At 48.3% G+C, this 20,527-nt stretch overlaps 1 protein-coding gene across 1 annotated transcript in view; it reads left to right on the forward strand.

Annotated features, from left to right (window-relative positions):
• LOC144721654 (complement C1q tumor necrosis factor-related protein 1-like) overlaps positions 1-18,867 on the forward strand; it is a 36,571-nt gene extending 17,704 nt beyond the window's left edge. Inside the window, exons 2-3 of the mRNA XM_078599471.1 lie at positions 11,299-11,593; positions 15,711-18,867. Coding sequence (XP_078455597.1) covers positions 11,311-11,593; positions 15,711-16,258 — 831 coding nt within the window. The 5' untranslated portion in view covers positions 11,299-11,310 and the 3' untranslated portion in view covers positions 16,259-18,867. The remainder of the gene's footprint in view (positions 1-11,298; positions 11,594-15,710) is intronic.
• The last annotated feature ends 1,660 nt before the right edge of the window (positions 18,868-20,527 follow it).

Here is a 20,527-nt window from a genome sequence, read left to right on the forward strand (position 1 = left end):
GTAGTCCTCTATATATTGAGATGTTTTTGGTCAATTCATGAATGTTTACATGTGGGAGGAAACTTGAGTACCTGGAATAAACGCACACGTGCAACGGGGCAATACTATATCCCATACAGATTTGGAGAATATGATGAGTCAATCATCATATTCTCCGGATTATTAATACACATTCTGCCCCCCCTCCAACCCATACCCATCTAGGGAGTTACATTGTCTCACTTCTTGCGTACTGGCCAAATGTTTTAGAAGAGGTACCCACACTTTACCCTACCACAAATGTCCTGCCAATCAACTTAACTGTGGTTGCGCCCATTTATACTGCTGGCCGGACAATTGAAAGGTGATTCAGGAGCTTGCCCCGCTGTTTCAACCGAAGCACCAGGACGTGGGAGCGGTGGCCTCTGGGTTGCAATTCCAGTGTGCAAAACCATTCCATCGATATGTAGCCCCTATTGCCACCACAGCCACGTCCACAATTATACGTGTGACTAGGCTTGAATAACTTTATTGACATGACACAGAGCCTTCTGTCATTACCACGTTCCTCAGATTATAAAACGTAACATTTCCCTCCCCTCCCCCCACCATCATTCACTCTCATATATATTTTTTAATTTTCTTTGGATCGGTTCAGATACGATATGGCACTAATGTTGCCCGTGGCTGGGAATCAAACTCAGATTTCTGGAATTGTACCATAAAGTGTTACGTGCGGACCACTGTGCCACGCCTTCCAACATCGACTCACACACAGTGCACCGCTAACCACCACATTCAATTTACGCACACACACTCACAAAGGCCCCCTGTTTAGCTATACAGAGGAACTGAGCAGGGATGGTTCATGAGCACTGATTATAACAACCGGCAGGATGCACGAGGTATGCTGTGCCCAGCCCCACACATGTTTACGCACTACATCACGCACTTAATTAATGCTGAGTCAACCTAGGGGAGGCCTGCGACAGGGTCAGACACTGCTTGTTCTAACACTGATGTTTATCCCTTGCCGGGAATATAATTCAGGTCGCTGGGTTGGTGCCAAAGTGCACAATCCACTGCACTGCTGCCCTGCACTGCGAAGACAAAGATCCCCTTCCATCTGTATCGACTTTTGTGCAAGTGTGGTTAATGAGCATCGACGAAGGTTGTGCTGGCATGGCAGGCGATGGGGCTGTTCACACATCGCACCAGGCAATCGTTTAATACTGAGCTGACCGAGAGAAGGCGCAGGACCGCTTTAGATATCACTCGCCGCTGGTGTTAGTTGTGGAATCGAACTCGTATTGACGGGTTCAAAGCGCTACCCGTCTTCACAAGAAACACGCAGCAGGCACGCGCTCAGACAGCTGCCTCCCATCACATGTGCGTTTAATTTTACGGAAGATGAATACAATCTACAATCTGGCCCACATGGCTGACACTGCTGTCTGGCCGTTTTCTTTCATTTATGGCACCATAAGGTTCCCGATGTTGTGTTTGTTGCTATTGTGCTTAGTGGGCCTTCCCACGTAAAAAATAATTGTTCATTATTATTTATTTTGAAGCTTTCGTGACCGCAGTAAGCCATACTCTTTGGTTCTTTCGGTAGTCACGTAGGTAGAAAAAATAATAGATCACGACGAAAAAACTGCTGAAGTAGGCAGTTTTTCTTGCTGTGGTTGTCCCACCTGATGACGATTGCTTGCATTGCAATCGAAACGTTGTGATCTATTATTTTTTTCTACCTACTTGACTTTACCGAAAGAACCAAAGAGTATGTTTAGAATCATGGTTCTTCTTCTTGTCTTGTCAACCCTTACGCACCATCTTCCCGGTACACGCCACCCATGCGACCTGTGCACATTCACGGATCTCGGTGTGGGGGCTGCAAAGTCATAGCTTCGGGATTTCATTGGACGCCACGGCGGCGAGATGTTAACTACCTCGCCTGGCACACAGGAGGTCGTGAGTTCGATCCCGACCCTGACGCCTGCTATATATTTGGAGTTTGCGTGTTCTGCCCCGCGGTCGCGTGAATTTTTCTCCTTGACCTTCTGGTCTTTCCCTCCACATTTAGAAACACGCGTTTAGAGTATTTGGCTGCGATACATTTTCCACGTGATTAGTCAATTCGTTGAGCTATCATTTGTGGCTAGGTAGCTTCGGAAAAAATATGTATATAGCTCAGTGGGCCTTACCTGGTAACACAAAAAAACGTTTCTTTTTAAATCCTTTATTAAATCCTTTATATTAGGTTCGATTGCTTGCTTGCTTGCGTGCTTGTGTGCTTGCTTGCTTGCTTACGACCATGCAAATCTTTCGGTCGTTTTTTAACCCACTTCCCGTGATCCAATCGAGCTGACATTTTTCACACAGACTCGTTGTGCGTGACAATTAATTTTCGTGAATTTTTTCCAAAATTTTACACTGTTTAGGGAATTTTTTTTAAATATGTATTTACCAATTGCTTAATGCTGGCAGACAATCATCTGACCCATAGGTGGCAGCCATCTCAAGCCAGAGGACGAGAGGACTCTAGCCGCCACGCATATAAAAGATTTAGAGTGAAAAACTTTGTTTTTACGGGTTAATTTTTTACAGTTTTTGATTGGCAAAAACGCTTCGCCTCAAGCCAGGGGGCGGGCAGGGGGGGGTACTAACCACCCTCCTTCCCCGCCTCTCCACAGTCGCCACGTGTCCCTGCCGTTGCAGGCTGCTGCGGGGTTACGTTTTCAGCAGGTGCTAGCGCAGCAAAAATGACATCGTTGCACTGACCTGGTGGTCATTGAATTGCACTTCATTGCAGTACAGTGCAGCGTCCTGCACTGTTTTGATAGGTCTAAGTTGGCTGAGAAATACGTGCAGGTCTGGTCTGTGGAAGAGGTGGAAACTCTGGCAGGCCCTAGTCCAGTCGTGGATTGACAAGGGGTGTGGCGTTGTTACTCCTACATGTGGAAAACATATTTCTGTTGCATTTTCGTGCCAAAGTTCTGGCTCGCTGGTGGCAACTGGCAAAGTAAGAGGGTGCGGTGTTCATTTTGACGCTAGGTTGTAACGTACACGACCCAAAAGCAGTCTGGGGCGTTTGTTGATTTTCGGATGAATTCTGGAGCTACTCGACAGATTTAATGATGGGAGACGAGGGGAGTCAACCACGGACAGGCGATATAACCCAATGGCCTTAAGATTGTGAGTTGACAGATCGTGGGTTCAGCGCAAACCGCACAGTCGCGCACAGCAGGATTCTCTCGGTATTCCTTCCAAGCGCTCGGAGGAGCGGAGAAAAGACACGCGTGAGTCACGGCTGAGGTTCGCTTTATTGAAATATAAAAATCTCTTGCTTTGTAATTTGCTGCGTTTTTTTAAAACAAAGGGCAGCCTGGAGCTTGAACTTCCAAAAAGCAATAAAGTAATAGGGCAGCTACATTTTTGTCCACGCGAGAAGCCTGGCGTTGTCACGAGGCCTTTTTTCCAGCAGGGCCGTGCTGCTGGGTGCTCTGCATCGGTTTTGTTGTGTCGGTGCTTCTGGTTGTGCCACGCGTCGTTGAGCGCCATGTCCGATGTCCAATACCACATGCTGGGGGCTTCTCAACTCAGTTCCTGACGAAGCTCCCCGTATGCAGCACGAAACGTTGGACACCGTGCCGAACAACACGTGGTACAACACGAAAACAAGTCGGAGAGAGAGAGAGAGGAGATCCGGCTACACTGGGACGTTGGGCCAATTCAATGAATGAGTATTTCCCTGTGGCAGGAATCTGGAGTACCACAGAAAACCCACGCATGCAAGGAGATAACACTCAAAGTTCCAACGCACAGATGAGTTTATTAACCCAATCCCTTTCCTTCCATCTCTCGGCCATCTTGCACCCTCGAGTTGTTCGTGTCACACAATCTAATTTGAGCATTTCCGTGACCGTGTACGCACGCACGTATGTTGAACTTCTTTCGCACCGTACGAAGCCAACCGTGCTAATCGGAGGTGCGGGGAGTGTTTAGCTTCCTGCCGGGGGGTGGGGGGGGGAGCTGTAGCACCAGTAGAAAATCCACCACTCGTACGATCGCGATAGCAATGAACGCGCCGCACAGATGCAGCAACAGCGCCTTTGGAGACAGATGGTCCCCTCGCTCGGAGGCAGCAAAGCCAGAATATCTGAACCGGCCCCCTCATTCACTCCACGCGCTTGTGTGGTGTAAATGAGGAACAAGCACGTGCGGTGATGATCTCTGTGTTCAGTGAGTTTGTTTAAATTAACCACTTTAATTAATTACTTTTGAAAATCAATGGGGCGGGGGGGGGGGGTAACCAGCAGAAGTGTGACTTAGCCGGTGCGCTGCGCATTCCAGGGACCTGAGTTCGATTCCACAGCCCCACGGCTGGCGCCCGTGGAGTGCGATGCCTTAATCCGGTGCATGACCTCGCTACGGACTCAAGTGCCCCGGGCCTTAAATAAGTTATCGGTGGTCGTGGGTGAGCACCAACGCTGGGGGAGACAAAGGGGGTGGATAGGTTACCAGCGTCCCGCTCGTTCAGCGTCCAAGATTTCGATAAGGGCCGTCATTAAATGACGTCACGCACCTGGGGGGGGGGGGGGCAGACATTTGTGACGATGTGTGACGAGGGGGAGGGGCTTGAGAAACGTGACGTCACATCAAAATGCGCAACTTTAAATAAATATAGACAACACGTTCTACTTAATTAAATATACTTTTTAAATAAATGTTTTCTCCAACAACATCAGAGTGCAGCGCCACATTAAATAATGAACTACAATGACATTAGTTTAAAGCGATTTGAAGCATGTTTTATTTTTATTTGGGGGGGGGGCAGAGCTTTGTGACGTCATATTTGAGGGGGGGGACTTTTTGTGACGCCGTGTGACGAAGGGTGGGGGGGGGAGGGTAAAAAATCGTTCCAAAATCGCGTGACGTCATTTATGGACGGCCCCATAGGCGCTCGTTAAACGGCACTTGCAGGTGGAGAAATGGCGGAGAGTCAGCAACACTGCGCTCCGATGCCCGGTGACGTGGCTGTAGCGTCAGTGGTGGCAAGTGCAGTCTGAATCTGTCCCTGGTCCCCCAACGTTTGCCAACCCGGCGCACTGACGAGCCGTGGTGAAGTATGGGCAAACAACCCCCCATGACGAGCAGCACTGGTGAGAATCTCGTCATGTACGTGTTTGACAGATCGCTGAAAACGTATTACTATTTTTTGCTAATAAATTACTTTCAAAATACATTATATCCCTGCGGCTTAGCTGAGCAGTTCATTGGTGTGTTTGACGAAATAAATGTTGCCGTTTCTTCAAAGTAAATATGAAAAAGTACGTACGACGTGAACGCATCCAGATTGATTTAAACAATCGCGCAGGTAATACTAATAACACGCAACGGTGAATCAGGGGTGTTATTAACAGGATTTGCATGGTGTCGGTGACTTTGTACTGCGTATACATGGCATTTTTCTGGCAGTAATGTCGAAACCATAGCCTTAGAATTCTTAAGCACCTTCATTGTTTATATATACTCATTTTGTTTTTGTTCTCCAAAAATACACTTGACTTAGACACGATGTCATGGCAGGACTGTGAGAGATGGTGGCGGATTGGGGAGGCCTTCATCCAACAGTGGAATGATCGTATCTGATGATGGCGATGACGGTGTACATAGAGACACATTAAAGGATATCAAATATTCACCACTTGTTCGCAAAGCAGGGGGAGGGATGGACATGCGCAACAACTATTTCTGACACTGCGTCTGTTTAGCAGGTGATTGCCTGCGGCTGAACCACTCTCAACATTGTCTCTGGAAGCCTCGGGCAGAAATATTGAACCATACGAATCATAATGGTGTTCTGGCTCTGCGAAACTTGGCTATTAACACTAAACCCCAGGAATCGCAATGGTGCCTGAGACAGCCGTAGCTTATTCATCTCACAACTCAGAAATGTTGATTCTCCGAGTTAAATCGATTTCCCGATTTCGCTACCTGTTGAAGATCAGTCCGGTTGGGGCGAAGCTTCGTTGCGTGTTGATGTCGTACTCGGTCGTGAAAAGAGTCAATGCACTAGGGAGGAGATTCTTGAAAGGTTGGAATTTGATCAACACATTGTCCATGTAACAGTCTTGACCCTAATGCGATCAATAGGCTGCTTCAAGAAATTTTGGAATACATCTACTGACTACCACGTGGCCGTAGCCAAAAATAAAATTACGACCATTAGCACGTGCGTGTGTGTGCAAAAGAATATTACAGCAGCATATAAAGTAAAAAAATCATGATAATCTTTATAGAGTGTCTTTCATACCATGAGGTTCAAGGCTGCTTCACTCGAGTTAATATAAAGCAAACATTCACACATGCTGTACAAACACTCATAAAATAAGATAAATACACAAAGAGAAGGGAAAACAAGAAGATGAAAAAATAAAATGATCGTGAGATGCCAAAATAAAATCACAAGGCGAAGTCATAGAAATAGGCGTGAAGCCTTGATTTACAAGCAGCCACTGTGGGTGAACCTCTGACAAGATTGGCCAGCGTGGGCTTCTTTCTCATGTTTTCTCACTCGGGTTGAACGCATTGATGCCTTCGCTCTGCCAATTCGCCTGCAACTGTCGCTTCTGAGCAAAACGTTGTTTATAAAAGTTCTCTTGCTATTCGGAACTTACCCCAATTTAAAACCAGCCACATTGATCAATGGGTTGGCCAAAACTTGGGAGACACAAACCAGAACATGAGGACTATTTGTAAACATGCAAACATAATTTTGCCCTAACAACTATACGACGACTTCCATACCGCGCTGGCATTTCAATGTATTTCCGAATACAAAAATGCATGAAGCTAGTTGTAATTACTGGCGAAACGTCGTATTCAGATTGTAAATGTTGTGGCTTTGCTCTCCAACACACCTGTGTGCTGTACTAGTGACGAATTGGCCACGTTCTGTTTACGTGACAACCCTTACTAGTTGGCTGTGTCGGGTGGTGGTGAGTTTTAATGACACATTTATCTATTTACGCGATCTAACCTCAAAACCTCTATTATTGATTATGGACGAAAATGCATGTTGAAAAGCATTACACTGGTGCACATCATTTTTCTAACTTGTTCTAATGAGTCTTGAGACTCATTGAGGCTTATTAATCTGAGTTGATAAATTACAGTATTATTGAAATATATACAGGTTTGGCATTGCGGTCGTCCTTGGAGCAATTTTCCTCAACCATATCAATGTCGAATTTCCCACAGTTGTCTGAAGGTTATGAATAGCATATGGATACCGTGTAATTTGAGTCTGAAACAACTTAGCTTTTGTTATGCACAACATTAATTAATTTGCTCTTTCTATAATTAATGAGTGCTCTTACAAGCCATAATGCCTTCTGCACACTATGCGTACAATGTGGCTGCTATCGGCCCTAATTTATTTGCCAATGAAGGCTGTGCAACATTTCACATTCATTTTCCGCTCGCCCCGTTTTCATTTTGCTGCCCGATGGATGTGAAGTACCGTTGATGACTCTTGGACACCGTTGGTGAGGCACACGTATTTATTCCGTACAAGTAGTCACAACTGTGGACATACAATACTAGAGGGGGTATCGGCCCCCTCGCCCGGCTAGCTGGGAATACACTGCTAGCTATCTCTGACCTACCTCCTAGTCCTCCACTAACGGGCTAGGGGAGGCTGTCTGGCCCGACACTGGTAAGTCGGGCTACGGTACCCGGAGTCCCAGAGCACTAGCTCTGGTTCTCGGGACCACGCCGCTGGCTCGGTCCTGCGCGGCCCTGACAAGGGCGGCGTCCCAGGGGAGTCCAGGGCTCTAGCTAGACGATCTTCGGTCTTCACTGGTTTAGCTTTAACATTCTGCCCCGAGCCCTCTGACACATCCCCCTTTATACTCCACCCCCGCTGAGGGGTGGGGCCCCGGGCTGCCTGGTGCGGACGTCGTTGAGAGCACCCCCCCCGTGCACTCACGTAGCCCCGCCCACTGTGTTTGTTTCCCATAAGCTGCCATGCATAACGGCTCTCTCTCTAACACCCCTACAGATGTTGTGAGCGCCGCTAGCATTCGCGAGACCCCCACCGCCGTTGGTCGCAAGCAAGTTTGTAAATCGTAATCTTTCCCATCACACCAAGTGCTTGGCTTCACTTCACTGGCTTCTCATCGCACGAGCGTATGGGCACCCAGATCCTCGCCCTCGCGTTCAGAGCCATCCACAGCCTTGCACCTCCTCCTCCATACCGCAGAAACCCTTTCCACGCCCACGTACCAGGCCACTCACTCACCCACTAACTTACTTACCCACTCACTCCTTCCTTATTCGTCCATCAAAGGTTGATGATGACCATGACACGCTTCATTTGGGATAAGTCTGGGGTACGATGAGAGCACAGATGGCTGAGGTTGCCAATCTGAGCCCGGAACACTCTGTGGCAGACTGGATATGATATGATGGTAGCAGCCTGCTGGGGAACGGGTCTCTTGATACGGGTCTTGCACTGTTGTCTCTTCACCATGGTATTTTTGGTCCTGCTGGTTTCAGAGGTGGTAGCACCGTCCCAGATGAGATTTCGCCAGGTCGGACGATCTTGAGCAAGGCTTTTCCATGACTTTTGATATCTGTTAAAGCTCTTGAGGGAGGCCTTCAGGCTGTCTTTGAAGCCTTTGCTATGATCTTCCAGAGGCCCACGAGGCTGATGGTGTCGAAAGCCTTCCTCATGTCGACAAAGGTGAGGTACAGGTCGGAGTTTTGCACTTGGCATTTTTATTGCAGTTGGCGGGCTGCAAACACCATGTCAGTGGTTTCACGTTTTTTTCTGAAGCCACACTGGCTCTCGGGCAGCAGGTTTTCTGTTAGACGATTTAGGAGGTTTCTTGCAAAGATTTTTTCCCGGAATTGACAACAAGGATATACCTATCTGATTGTCACAGGCTTGGCGATTGCCCTTCCTCTTGCAGAGGTGGATAATCGAGGCACCCTTGAACTCCTGAGGGATAGTTTATTGTCTCCATAATGACTGGAAGAGGTCGGTTAGCGTCTCAACCAAACGAGGCCCTCCTACCTTTTAGACTTCCGCTGGGATGGCGTCAGCTCCCGGAGCTTTTCCCGATGAGAAGAGACTGATGGCTTTTTTGGTTTCCTCCAGAGTGGGTGGATCTGCAAGTGACAGGTTCATTTCAACTTGAAGCAGCCTATTGATCGCATCTTCATTTATGGATGAAGGCTGATGGAGGACTGAGTTTAAGTGTTTGGTCCATCTTGCAAGGATTTGTATTTCTCTTTGAGCAGTGTGGTTCCATCTGAAGTCAGAAGAGGTGAGGTTCCTGTAGTTTGTGGGCCATAAACTGACTTGAGTGCATCGTATAATCGCTTTGTGTTGTTGCTGTCGGCATATGATTGTATCTCCTCTGCTGTCTTGGACTCTGAACTGTTATCAATCAGGTAGGCTGTGTGCAGACGATGTTTCAAATTGAGTGCCTGAATCTCCTAATAATTTTCGTCGAATCAGTCTCGGTGTTTGCGTGTGGCAGCACCAACTGTTTAAAGCACTGTTGAGTAAAGCAGATTTCTGAGAGCTGTCCAATCTGACTCAGTATCTTCAGAGTCAAGGATTATGGACTCCAAGCGGTGGTCTGGGCTTTCAGCAAAGTTCTGCTAGATGCTGTCCTGTTTTAGCTGAGAGATGTTGAGTCGCTTAGAAAATGTTTTGCCTTGTGGACTTCTGGGAGGTTTTATTTGGATGTTGAGATTGGAGATAATGAGTATGTGATCTGTCCAGCATTCTGCACCGCATATGACCGTTGTCACTTGGACGCCATGCCTGTCTCTCCTCGAGACAATGACATAGTCAATAAAGTGCCAATGTTTTGACTGTGGGTGCATCCATGAGGTTTTCTTGCGGTTTGCAGGTGGAAGAAAGTGTTTGTGATCAGTAAGTCATGCATATCACATGTGTTTAGTGGTAGAAGGCCATTGCTGTTGTATTTGCCAACAATATATGGACCTATGATCCCATTCCATGACTAATGGTAAGTTCCAACTCTGGCATTGAAGTCGCCGATAATAATGAGTTTATCTTTGCTGGTTATAGCAGCAATTGTAGTCTCCAGGTCAGTATATAACTTGTTTTTGACCTGTTAAGAGTTTGTCATGGTTGGTGCATAGGCACTGATGATGGTGACCTGCTTTTTGCCTGGTAGATGGAGCTTCAGGGTCATCAAATGGTCTGGGATAAGCTTGACAGTTGGTCGGCCAGGTTAGATTTTACTGCAAAACCAACACCAGTGTGACGTCTCTCCTCTTTTCCACGGCCACTCCGAAAGAAGTAAACCGGATTCATCTTCTGCAATCTGTCCCGTGTCAGCTAGCCGGGTCTCACTTAAGGCAGCAATGTAAATTTCGTATCTGGCATGTTATCTGCCTACAAGTGCCGTACGTCTCCCAGGTCTGTTCGGTCCAGCTGTGTCCATAAGTGTGCGCACATTCCAAGCACCCATATTACTTCGTGTATCTTTGATATTCTTTGTTCGACCTGATGATGGTGTCATGACTTGCGCTTTTAATTTGATTTAAGTGAGGGACAGTTGCGCAGCTTTGACCTCGCTCTCTAGTCCAAACTCATCTGTATCCAGTGGCAAGACGACGTCTAGACGGCTATAGATGATGCTGGATGCAGTGGATGGTCGGAGAAGACCTTCTGATAGTATTTCTTCCACCAAGAGTTCCACCGATCCAACTCAGATACTGAGTTTGCCGGGTTAGTTAACCGCCACCCGGGGTTCGGCGTTGGCAGCTGCTGGAAGTAGCGACTCACCAGGTGCAAGATGGAAAGCACCTAGTGTGCGCCTACGGTAGCAGCTAGGGTGTCTCCAGAAAAGACTGACTGAACACCCACTCACTCACTCACCTACTCACTGATCCACTCACTCACCCACTCGCTCACCCACTCATTCACTACACTACAGGTCACACCACTTCTCTTTCTGCCTCTTCCCTCACACTGCTCCACTTAGGAATTCCCCCTCATCGTCTCTTTTACACCAAATGCAATCATCTTTATCAAGAACGGTATTACAACTTCAAGAGTGCGGGTTAATGTTAGCTACTTTACATTTCGGGCCTGTGCTCGGCAGCCAAATTCAAAGTCAAATTATTCGGTGATTCTGTATCGGTGGTGTTGCACAAGCAAAATTAACACGTGAACAATTAAACTCAACACCTTCGTACATGATACGAAGAAGGGCCAGTTCGTGTAAAGCAATGTTACAACAAATTCAACGTCTCTTTTTCCATCACCAGGTGCACGTTACCATGGTGATAGCCTGGGCCCACTGGGCGGCCATCTTCCTGGCACTGGTGCTGCCGTCGTCGAGGGTGCTGGGGGCCCCCTCGGCAGAGGAGGGAGCTGGAGGAAGGAGCAAGGGCGCAGAGAGAAAGGGGAGCGCGGGGGTGCGGGGAGGCAAGGGGGTGCATGAGGTTGAGGATGCATGTGTGAGATGCTGCGACTCCCCGAGGTGGCCGCCTCGTCACGGTGATAGACTCCATCAAACCACGACAACAGCAGCACCGCAGATCGAGATCTCCATCCTCAAAGGTGAACGCTGCTTGCCGCCGCTGCTGCTGTTGAGTTGCCACAGATTATAGTACGGCCCAATTGGAGCTGACATTTCTCGAGTTAAAACATGGTAGCAGACGTTTGGGAAAATAGATGATGATGATGAGAGGGAGTAGTTAAAACTGAATTATTTATCTTGTACGAATTTTGTTACAATGTTACTATCGACATCTACGCACAGAGCGATGCGTTAATTCATTTAAAGCGCCCGCAGAAATGAGAAGTCTCGTCTCAACGTGATGCGACTCCAAAGTGGGAAGGGTTTTTTTTCGTTATAACCTTCGGCTGTGGAATATTACCTCAGCCTCCAGGCTGCACTCTCGCCAACTCAACACACATTAACAAGGTGGATGTGTTCCCAATTCCACCCCAAGCCCTATCGGCCAATTAATGAGTGTTTACATGAGAAAAGCCACAAACTAACCTCTTGTAAATGTACTGCAATCGGCCCTCAGAGCTGTCTTAAATAATTAATGTTTGACACCAAAAATGTGTTAGATGTTTTTGTGGTGCAGTCCTATAGGCTGAGAATCATGAATTGGCCGCAGGTGAAAGTGTGATTTCATCTCCCGTGTGGGGAGCGACAGTGTTGCGGTGAGCGCGCTGCACGACGAACCCGGCGACCCGGTCGACTCAGCCTCAAATGAGTACCTGGTGCGGTGTGTAAACATCACCACTAGGGAGACAAAGGCGGCCGGGCGTGGTGTTGGCCACCGACCCGCTCGTGTGCCATGCCGGCCTTTATAGGTGCTCGCTAACAGCACTTGCTCCTACAGTCTGCTGAGGCTATACGGGGGATCTTTGTCTTTTTGTCATCTCCCGTGGGACCTTGGCAGATGTCGGCTGTGCACGCGCATTGCTGCTGCTAAGTCTATGGCATATACCGTGTTCTACCAATTTAATCTATTTAAACTATTAAATGATTTTCTACTTACCAGGTAAAGCCCACTGAGCTATTAGCTCTCCTTCAGTGGAGACTTGGCCACAAATTATATCATGTGGACATTTCTAGCAGCCAAACAATCTAAATGCATGTTGTTTCTAAAATCTACACGACCATAGGGAGAACACGAAAACTACAAATATACAGGCGAGGCAGATAACAGCTCACCACTGTGGTGCCCATTTATACGGTGCTCTAGAAAGTAAAACGCACCTTGAACCTGGGATAGGTTTTAATAAAACTAAGCAAATCTGGTCTCACCCACCCTTCAGTTTTTCTACGAAAGAAGTGTGTCTTATAATAAGGAGAATATGGTAAGTAGTATTTTTGTGTTACAGTGGAACCTGGCAAACCCCATTTTTATTCCGGGCCATGGATAACATCAGAACCGGTCGTACCTTCCCATCTTCATCAATCTGCAATGAACAGTTTGGTGAAATATGATATTAAAAAAACCCATGATCGACATGGCATGGTGAGGCTTCCAAATATTGGTGGATTGTGAATGGCGAGATTTTATATTCCATTCAAGATCCGGTCATGTGACTTACTCTACAAGTAGCTCCTATACTTCGTATTTCTTGCTCCCCTTGGCCAATGAGATACTTCATGACTTTTGTGATGTACACTTTGGGTACCTTGTAGAAATGCGCTTTATAAGGACAATTTATTATTTGGAATCAGAAGTTCACTTCCCAAGTGAAGCCCATTGAGCTGATAGAAGCTCATTTTCAAAATGGGTCAATGATATTCTCAATTGTGGCACCCAAACCACTGGAATAAATTGGTCGCTGGTCTCAATATTACTCTTTCGGTAACGTCACGTAGGTATAAAATAAAATAAATGAAATCATGAAGTTTCGGGCGCAACACAAGCATCCGTCATCAGGTGGGACAATCACAGCAAGAAACAATTGCTGAACCAAAGAACATGGATCCCTGCAGTCACGAAAAACTTCAAATCTAGATTGGTCTCAATATTGTGACCCCGACTATCTCTGTCTGCTTTCAGGGCGTTGCTTTTATGTTTACTGCTGCCAAACCCTGTGAATTTCTTTAGAAAACACCATTGGTGACAGGGAACTTGACTTTGTCATTTTTGTTCATGCTGTTAATTCAAATAGGGAATGCATTTGTAATTCTTGCTGTTATGAATGCCATGTTAAAATGTCAAGTTACTCTCACTAGTGTCTAGCATAATGCTATTTTGAATTGCTCACTAGATTTTCATTGTACAGAGAACTGGTTGGTATTTGTTTTATAATTTATTCATGTTTATCAAATGTCTCTGCATTTGTTCCATGAAGCCCCTGTAAACCAGAACCTTTCCATGCAATGGACTGGCTATTGTGTACCAGCCGTTCAATGCAACCCCTCTAAACCCTCTCTTCCCATGTAACGGGTTTGGCCGTTTTGGCTGGGTCGCCATTGACAAAAAGCTTCTCAGCTCAATGGACCTGACCCAAAATAAACTGACTGACTGCCAGTGCCTGATAGCAGCTCACTTTAATTTAAAATGTTCAAAATTCGGCAAATAAATTCAAATTTGGCAAAAAATATGTTTTATTCTCGGCAGAAATAAATCCAAAAAGAAAATATTTTCAAGCGGAATTGCTAGATATGTGCTCCTCTATAGATTTATTGAAATTCAGCTTCTACGCACGTAAGTTTGCTCACAGGCACTAAATATGTTAATACGTTTTACTATTTTGTTTGTAAGGGAACAATCTGCCCAGATCATACAAAATAACCGCCACAGCATGTGGCTCAGTGCACATCTACCTGCGCTTTGGGAAATCCACTGCTGGATGAAGGAATCCCCAATGCCGTGCAGGCTCGGGGCTCGAATGTGGTGGGTGTGATTACTTGAACCATATTTCAAGCTGGTCAGTGTGGGTCGCTGAAAGACTGGGCGCATACATGTGGTGGCATCTTCACCTCCTCCTCCACCCTCCTCCTCCTCCCTCCTCCCCCCTCCTCCTCTCCCTCCTCTTCCTCCCTCCTCCTACCCCCTCCTCCTCCCCCCTCCTCCATCCTCATCCCTCCTCCTCCCTCCTCCTCCTCCTGCTCCTCCTCCCCCCTCCTCCTCCCCCCTCCTCCTCCCCACTCCTCCTCCCCCCTCATCCTCCCTCCTCCTCCCCCCTCCCTCCTCCTCCCTCCTCCTCACTCTTCCTTCCTCCCTCCTCTTCCCTCCTCCTCCTCATCCTCCTCCCTCCTCCATCCTCATCCCTCCTCCTCCTCCCTCCTCCTGCTCCTCCTCCCCCCTCCTCCTCCCCACTCCTCCTCCCCCCTCATCCTCCCTCCTCCTCCTCCCCCCTCCCTCCTCCTCCCTCCTCCTCACTCTTCCCTCCTCCCTCCTCTTCCCTCCTCATCCTCCTCCTCCCCCTCCCTCCTCCTCCTCCCCCTCCTCCTTCTCCCTCCTCCCCTCTCCTCCTCCTTCCTCCTCCTCCCTCCCCTCAATTTCACATCAAGGTGGTACGGCCCAGTCAAGCGTGTCCGGAGCAGTGCAGTGCATCGCCTTGATGTCTCCTTCGTATTTGTGGGTCGGGCATTGCGTCGTTGTACGTTGCACGGCCTATTCTGGATGACCACAGTCGCACACTAGAGCGTTTACAATTTTTCACTTGTGCATCATATGGTGGCACTTGGGTATAGCACGACCATAGATGTTGCTGCCCTCTCCTCTGTTGCTCACAACATAGCAGCACAACCCCGCAGCAGCAACAGCAGCTTATAACACCCGTGTAGTGCATGGCGCTCGCCCATCCATGCATTGGTGACGCCAATGCATGTGTGGTGTGTGTGGAGTGCAGCAATCATTGTGCGGAGTTTCGGAGTATGGGGTTCGGTGTGTGGCTTGGTGTTGTGCGTTTGGCGAGGATTGTCGTACGTGGCGTGTGGTATTGGTACGGTGTAGGGAGTGTGAACCGAGTGTCGTGCGGCCGATGTGGCAACCCTCGCTCGGCGTGTGAGTGGTCTGCGGTCGGTGCGCTGTACCACGCGGATGTCCGCGCGGCGCGCGATGCTCGGCGTGTCGCCCCACGGCACGCTGCGCGGTGTCCGCCTCGGCGGTGCCACGCGTTACGTGCCGGCGGTGTCAACCACGCCGTCTCAGGCTCCGTCAAAATCTCTCCCCGTCACGTGCGCACGCAGGCGACCGGGGCGCCCGCGGGGACCACGGCCCGCCGGGATACCTGGGCAAGGACGGCGCGATGGGCACTGCCGGGCCCTCTGGCCCCAGGGGCCCGCACGGCTCACCGGGCTCGCCCGGCGCCGACTGCAAGGTCTTCACGTCGGCCTTCTCGGTGGCCCGGCGCACGGCCCTGCACTCAGGCGACTATTTCTCGGTGCTGTCCTTCGACACGGAGTTCGCCAACCCGGACGGCCACTTCAACATGTTCACCAGCAAGTTCTTCTGCGTCGTGCCGGGCCTCTACTTCGTGAGCTTCAACGTGCACACGTGGAACTCGAAGGAGACCTACGTGCACCTGATGCTCAACGAGCGGCCGCAGGTGGTGCTCTACGCGCAGCAGAGCGACCGCAGCATCATGCAGAGCCAGAGCGTCACGCTGGAGCTCGCCGAGGGCGACGAGCTCTGGCTGCGACTCTACAAGCGCGACCGTGAAAACGCCGTCTACAGCGACAGCACAGACACCTACGTCACCTTCAACGGATACCTGGTGCACCCCATAGTGGAGTGAGCTGGCTGGAGGGCACGCGGGCGGGCGGGCGAGCGAGCGAGGGAAGAAGTTGTGTGAGTTCGCTGCGATGAGGTGTTTGAGTGAGCGGGCGAGCAAGTTTAAGGGAGCGAGTGAGAGAGGATCGGCTGAGGGAGCGAATGTGAGCGAGCGAGTGAGATGATTGAGTGAATGAGAGAATGAGTGAGGGGATTGAGTGAGGGAGCAAGTGACAGTGCCGGACACCTTCGTCACCATCGATGAACACCTGGGTTGCACACGGACGGCGTGAGGGAGTGAGCGAGTGAGTCGGTGAGTGAGAGAAAGCGAGATAATTGGGCGAGCCACGCCAGTGAGGATGGAGTGCTCGGCCCAGATGCACCGTGAGCCAGATCGTCGGAGTGACGCGCCGCGCCATCCACCATGCGTGCGAAGTGTGCAGAAATTCGTGAAATTCCCGAAACTGTTGGAATGCGAGGTTGGCCGGGAGCTGGAAGCACATCAGCTATGCTGCCATCTCACTCGCGGCTCAAGCGGGAAGATGCAACTCGGATTGCGAGTGACTGTGCCATCGTCCATGCCAAACATACGGCGTGTTTGTGAAGCCATCTGTGCGGACCATGATGTGTCGTCCTCTCGTACGCGCGTGTGTGTGTGTGGAGTTTCGTTACTCTGGTATACTAGCACAGCGTAGCAAACCACTCAAATCAGTTCCTGAAGAAGCTCGCAGCATGTGGATGCGAAACGTTGGACACCCGCTGGACAACACGCGGTGCAACTCGAAATCACATCGGAGAGTTGTATGTTACAACCACGAACAGCCACGCATCCTAGTCACCCAGGGATGTCGGAATTGTCACTCGCAGAGGTGGGCCATAAACGGGCGTGTAGCATTTCCTTTTGGGCAAAGCCATAGGCCAACGGCGGCATAATTTTTGCATATGATGTCAGAGGGTCTTTAAAGTGCAGTTCGCAACAGGCAGCAGACATGTTTTGGCAATTCCTTGAATAAATTACCCGATGGCAGAGAAAACTGAACCGCTCACTCACTCCGAGTGGTGTGCATAGCGATCTATAAACTATCCTGCGAAGATTACGAAAACCCCATCCTGTGCTGTGCTTTTCTTTCACGTGGCATTATCGTGGTGGAGTTGCGCGCTGCCCTCTAAACCCGACGAGCCGACGTTGATTCCCGGCCACAGTAAACATCGGAGTGGCAGGTGAAATCTCACCCCGGTCATCGGTCTCCTCCGGGTTCATTGAACCTCACATAAGTACCTGGGGGTGTGGTGTAAAAACATCAGCACTGGAGAAATAAATGTGGTCGGGCGTGGTGCTGGACACATCGCCCTGACATGCGCCTTGCATGCGGCCTTAATAGGTGCTCGCTTACAGCACTTGCCCCAACAAACTATATTAAAGGTTATGTGGGAAATATTTGTCTTCGGTGTTTTTGCTATGGCGTGTGCATCCCACTGGCTCGCCCCCCACTGGACATCTGTGAAAACGAGCTTCATAGCTCGTCAGATTTCTTCAGGATAAATAAAGAGCCTGCTTCTGCATCCCATAGGGCACGTCACATTACGAATACGATTTCAGTGTCGGCGAGCCCAACGAACCCTTATTTCCTCTTCGTCATCTGACAATTTGTTTTATGAATTCCACAATTGATGAGTTTTGTCAAAATGAGGGGGAGGTGCGGCGGAGCAGCGATGTTTAATAAAGAAACTCAGCGCAGAATGCCACTGAAACTGGGTGGTCCTGTCGACGTTTGTAAGAGACGCGTGTCGGCAGAATGTCAATGGCACACGGAGAAAACGTGAGTCACGGCATCCAGCAAATATCACCGCGGTGTTCATTTGTTTCGTCTTGAGACTCGACGCGCGAGCGCGGTATATGAGGGCATTAGTCAGTTGATGCATATATCCAGAATATGCGCCGTACACACACAGTGATTGATGCAGCAACACCCACAGAGCCAGCCTAAGGTACCTTTGATGATTTTTCTGTGCCAAAATAGCGATTATATTTCTAAAAACAAATGAATGCCCAGAAACACCTCACCGAGTCTCAAGGCTCTTTGTCAGCGGGAGGGAGGCGATGTTTCTGCTGCCGTGTCGAATCCCAATTGAGTCATTTGCAGGTAACTTATACGCATTGGGATGTTGGCAGTCACCAGGTAAGCTGTCGGAAGAAACCCATGCCAAATAGGAGTAGAACGTACAAACGCCACACATAAAGGCACCCGAGTCGGGAATCGAACCCAGGTTCTTCTTGCTGCGAGGCACGAGTGTTACCACTGCACTGGCCCTGCCACCAAATTGCCAGCGGCTCACTCAGTGTTAGAATTCTGAGGGTTCAACATTAACGTGTAACCAGCTTAGCAAGACAATTGGATGCACACCAGGAAAGAGGGTTTCTTTAATCTCCAGATGAAATTCATATTAAACTCGCCAGCTACGTCAGCCTCGATTTCCCGTCTAAATATTTTCCAGTCGCATTGATTCAAGCAACAACAACAAGAAGCTCGGACTGGGCTTTTCTTCAATCAGTTCTCATCAGCACGATGTGCGGCCTTCTCGTGGATGAACAGGGTCTATCGATCTTCTTGGTTCTTTCGGTAAAGTCACGTAGAAGGGAAGTAATAAAATAATAAAAAGAAAAATAATAAAATAAATAAAACATAATAAAATAAATAAAATATTTTATTATTTTTTAATATTTTATTACTTCCCTTCTACGTGACTTTACCGAAAGAACCAAGAAGATGAATCCCTGCAGTCACGAAAGCTTTAAATCGAAAGGGTCTATCGAGTATGTAACTTTTAAAATCGTTACTGGAATTTGGTAACAACAACAACAACAAAAGCAGCCAGAATTAACTTTGTTATTCTTGGGTCTTTCGGTAAAGTCACGTAGATAGGTTCAAAGAAAAATAACAAGCCCCAAGAATGTTAATTCCTGCAGTCACGAAAGCTTTAAGTAAAGATTTAACTTTTATTATTAACGTAAAGTGACGGTGACTTCCCGCGTGCGCCACGACTGCGTAAATGATCGTGGACCGCGAGCCCAGCAACGCCAAGAGACCGTTTCCCTGAGCGGATGGAAAGCGAAAACATTCTCAGACACGGCAATTCATTTTCAGGACGAATTAGAAAGGTGGCAAAATTAACCAATGGCGCGTGACCAATTGCATGATTAACTGCCGAGCTGATGACGCTTGCTTTGCGCCTAATTTAATTCGAAAATTAGACTCGCCTGGGAATGGCTTTTGCAAACTCAATGATGGGAGCTGTGCAAAGCGGTGACGGTGCAAGCCCAATGGGGGAAATGGGGGAGCGCTATGCATAAATAATTGTTTTCTCCCGCCCCCACTCACGTATGAAACCTGAGTAAGATGACAGAAGTGATATAGATGTCGTGGTACAAAAGAAACGTGTTCACAATGGAGATGCAGCGGGAGAAGAGAGATGCAGGCAAGGTATGGAGGCGATGAAGATTAATTGACTTGTATTGGGTTAATCGGCTTTTTATGTTTAAGAGCATTTGAAATTTAAGCTACTATTCGATGCAACCCTTGTTTTTATTCGGCGCCCCTTGAGTTGCTAGGGGACCCTGAGCTTTTGCTTGCTTTGCTACCTCCTGGCGCTGCCACTGAAGCAAACACTGATTCCTGCCCTTTGGGGGCATTGGTTCATTATTCAACCGGGGATAACCCTGGGGGAGCTCGTTTCTGCAGTATTGCTTTTCGACATGTTGTGGTTAAAGGTGCAGCCCTGGAATGGCTTGCTTATGACATTGCTGGCAGAAGGGTGTGCACTGGAGGGGAGCTCTCGATAAGGCACCTCTAGAGGGTAATTTTCGTCTTCTCCTACACTGCTGGACAGAATAATTTGGCAGCGGTTAAAGTATCCCACACGTCACCTCCACAAACGTGATCTGCCGATCGACTAATTATGGCGCATCCATTTACAGTGAGGGAAAAAAGTATTTGATCTCCTGCTTATTTTGTACGTTTGCCCACTGACAAAGAAATTATCAGTCTATCATTTTAATGGTAGGTTTGTTTGAACAGTGAGAGACAGAATAACAACAACAAAATCCAGAAAAACGCATGTCAAAATGTTATAAATTGATTTGCATTTTAATGAGGGAAATAAGTATTTGACCCCTCTGCAAAACATGACTTAGTACTTGGTGGCAAAACCCTTGTTGGAAATCAGAGAGGTCAGACGTTTCTTGTAGTTGGCCACCAGGTTTGCACACATCTCAGGAGGGATTTTGTCCCACTCC

This window comes from Lampetra planeri, chromosome 1 (assembly GCF_965212315.1).
Source record: "Lampetra planeri chromosome 1, kcLamPlan1.2.h2, whole genome shotgun sequence".
Taxonomy (NCBI): Eukaryota; Metazoa; Chordata; class Hyperoartia; order Petromyzontiformes; family Petromyzontidae; genus Lampetra; species Lampetra planeri.